The sequence below is a fragment of the Prunus mume genome, linkage group LG8 (genome assembly GCF_029339155.1).
Source record: "Prunus mume cultivar Tortuosa linkage group LG8, ASM2933915v1, whole genome shotgun sequence".
NCBI classification, from domain to species: domain Eukaryota; kingdom Viridiplantae; phylum Streptophyta; class Magnoliopsida; order Rosales; family Rosaceae; genus Prunus; species Prunus mume.
In genome coordinates this window covers 7,167,361-7,170,628 of record NC_142705.1, presented here as the reverse complement: position 1 = coordinate 7,170,628, position 3,268 = coordinate 7,167,361, and the positions used below count along the sequence as shown (strand labels likewise).

The window sequence follows — 3,268 nt, the reverse complement described above, 5'->3', positions numbered from 1 at the left end:
AAGCCAAAGCAGAAGACATTATCATCCCAACTGTTATATATTATATCATCTGTGAAAAAGAGAAAGAGGATGAGGAGGAGAAGATTACTGGGAGGAAGGAAGACAAGCGTTGAAATTCTCTGTATTTTTATTTTTATTTTTGCAAATTAAAAGGGTTTGTTTGAGTAAAAGGAGGAGCATCAGTGAGGGTTAAGATTATTAACCATATGTGGCTGTTGTACACGAGTCATAACCTCATTTTTAGGTTCTTAGGTGAGCGGGACTGGCTATGTATGGGCTACTCTCCAGAGGCACACTCTACGCAAATTGCACAAACAAATGAAAACATAAATAAATAAAAATTGAAGTTGACACTCGACATGACAGTAATAGCATGGTATAACAATCAAGAAAACATGCATGCCAACACCTACTTCTCTGAAGGGAGGCGGGTGTTTACCTCTAGAAAGCACAGGAAGAAGAAAGGTACTTAAATTATGAGCATACCAACTTCCTCTGCCCTTAGTTCGTTCCTTACAAATCAGTAGAAACACAAATTGTTCCCTTTGCTTTACAAGTACCGGGCATTGTCAATCTATAAAGAGTTATTGAGCAATTGGGACAAACCCCAGTTTCTTATAATGCCTTTTCTTTTGTCTTCGTCATCCTTTGAACAGAAAAGCCAACTACTCTAATTTCTTGAACTAATGACAGAAGACGGTGCACCGGTAATTACACTTTATCATCATGAAACCACCATCTCGTCTCCTTGGGAGATCTGCCATTTCTACAATTCTTTACATATCGGTCATTATCTTCAGGACGTTGCTGCAGGCATGGACAAAGTGCTTTAGATACATATCCCCCTACATATTTCAATCTAGTATCCCATTTAATTGCAAATTCCTTAAGGGGGCATGCCCAATGTTTACAATATAATGATTGGTATTTTAGCAGAATAAATTGAAAGCATACCCTCATGCAATCAGTGTCAAAATTGTGACTGGACATGAAATACTTCCTAGTTTTTTTCTGTATATTAATGGAGAGCGGAAAGACTTGCTAGTTAAAAGATTTGAAAACACCAAGCAGCAGAAAAAAGGGAACACAAACCTTCATGGTGGAGCTTGATAGCATGGAGAGAATGCTAATACAGATGGAACTAACAGTCATGGCTGGTGACCATGAATCGTACAAAATATCTACAAAATTCCATACCAACAATAGAGCACATCAGGTGAGGCAGCGAGGGTAAAACTAAAAAATCATATTCTTTTAAATACAATGTAACTTTAACTTTAACTCATTGGATTCATAATGGATCAAGTTTCCTGGGAGATAAAGAATGTTTGATACACCACGAAGTCAGCAATGAAAAATGACAACTTAAAGCTGCTGTGATATTATCCCACCTTTAATTTCTGTATGATTAAAATATCCATTACATAAAAATTAATCTGAACTAACAGACTAAACATATCCAGGCTGGCAGTGACCAACCAAACCTACAGCAAAAATCACTATTCAGCAGGATTGCCAAGGCTAGCTTTACTATGCAATATAAGTCACGAAAACAATTTCACAACCAAATATGCCCCCCTTCCCCGCGCTTCTTCCTTCCCCACTTTGCAACAGTGTCCCCACAAGGCTTTCACAACAGCCAATAAAGGAGTAAAGTTTTATTATTATCTCACAAAAAATTTGTTTCAGCTAACTAAATATTTTCAGCAATAAATGTTTTGATAGGAAACTGAGGTTGAAATGAAACACTGACTACATATTTTTCAAGTAATGATAATAAATTTACGTGTAAAAAAAAAGAAACAAAGGATGATTCAAGTCCATTATGAGGACAAGACTGTCACTTTTAACAAATGATGAATACCAAATCAAGAAAAAGAAAGAAAGAAATAATCCTCGTACCTGAGAAGAAAAAGGATCGATGATTTAACTATGTACAAATCACATATCAGTTATCACAAAACAGAGCAAAGATAAGTAACTTATGACATCAAAAGATTAACTGGAACCCATAAATTACCTAAACAGATATGACCGTTGCTATAAATATGAGGATGCAGTGGAGCAGGAGGGATAAATATAACCTGTTCATCCCACCACAAGGATTCAGACCAAAACAGGTTAAATCACCAGTTTTATGGAAATCAAAATCTACCCAACATAAAATGATTTGTAGATATATGTTCAAGCAAATGCATATCACACAAACTGATAGATTTGGACGAACCTGTGGGGCTTCCATTGGATAATGCTCAGGAAAATCGACCTGAAGCTGATAGGCCTCATTAGAATAGAGAGTTCCAGGAGCTCCATTGACTTCAATCACCCACCTTTGCATCACAAATCCCACAACACAATAATGAATTGAATTGAAGTAATTGAAGCAGAAAAGCATAGACATTGAAGAGAAAAAGTAGACATCATAAACCCCAAAAGAGTTCATTTGCCAAATAAAACTGTTAAGGGGGAAAAAAAGAAAGGAAATTTAAACAGAAAAGCGAAAACGGCAATAAGTGTGAGACGCATAAGTTATAAATTCGTATCCTCCTCTAATTCCATTGAATTTTCTTTCTGGGCAAACAAACAGAAAGCAAAAAAAGAGAAGACCTTTGGAGATTATCGGTGACTTTGTGTTTAAAACCTGCCGGGGGATTGACCTGCCACTCCAGGAGCTCCTTCTGGAGCCGATTGCAAGCAATCTTACTCAAAGTCTGAAAATTTAAAAAAAACAAACACGAAACCCAAAATCAAAATAAAAAACAAAGAAACCCAATCAAAAATTTAAAAAAAAAAAACAGAAATTGCACAAGAAAGCGCTTCTGAGATTGTGCTGCGCGTGAAATTAGGGCAAACCTTGCGACCGGAGGCGGAGGAGCTGGTCATGCTTTTTCTCTAGAAAATGGCCGAGAGAGAGAGAGAGAGAGAGAGAGAGAGAGAGAGAGTAGAATGTGATGGTGGTGGTGTTGACGAGAGACGAAAGGGACAAAGAGGGACCAGGAGGCCACGGTTTCACAACTCGTCTGTGTTCCCCACCATATCCGATTTTGTTTACTTATATTTTCCTTTTTCTCTTATTGTTATCTCTGCCAAGGTGGCTGGCTCTTCACGGTGACGAGGTTACTTTATGCGCCCTCGCTAAACGACGTCGTAGCCTCCTTTCACCTACCAATCACGTCGTCTCTCTCTTTTGTTTTTTATTTTAGAGTTTTTCCCCCTCAAGTGTCTGGACACTTACCAATTAAATATTTATTCTGTTTTATATTGTTCA

The 3,268-nt window shown here is 37.5% G+C and overlaps 1 protein-coding gene across 1 annotated transcript; it reads right to left on the bottom strand.

Moving 5' to 3' along the window:
* Positions 1–360: 360 nt before the first annotated feature.
* UBC17 (ubiquitin-conjugating enzyme 17) lies at positions 361–3,020 on the bottom strand. Its single transcript, XM_008243529.3, has 6 exons — positions 2,854–3,020; positions 2,608–2,711; positions 2,228–2,330; positions 2,021–2,084; positions 1,093–1,181; positions 361–807 (listed from the first exon to the last, which is right to left on the bottom strand). Exons 1-6 carry the CDS (start codon positions 2,881–2,883, stop codon positions 712–714), a joined length of 486 nt encoding a protein of 161 aa, XP_008241751.1. The 5' UTR covers positions 2,884–3,020; the 3' UTR covers positions 361–711.
* Positions 3,021–3,268: the final 248 nt, after the last annotated feature.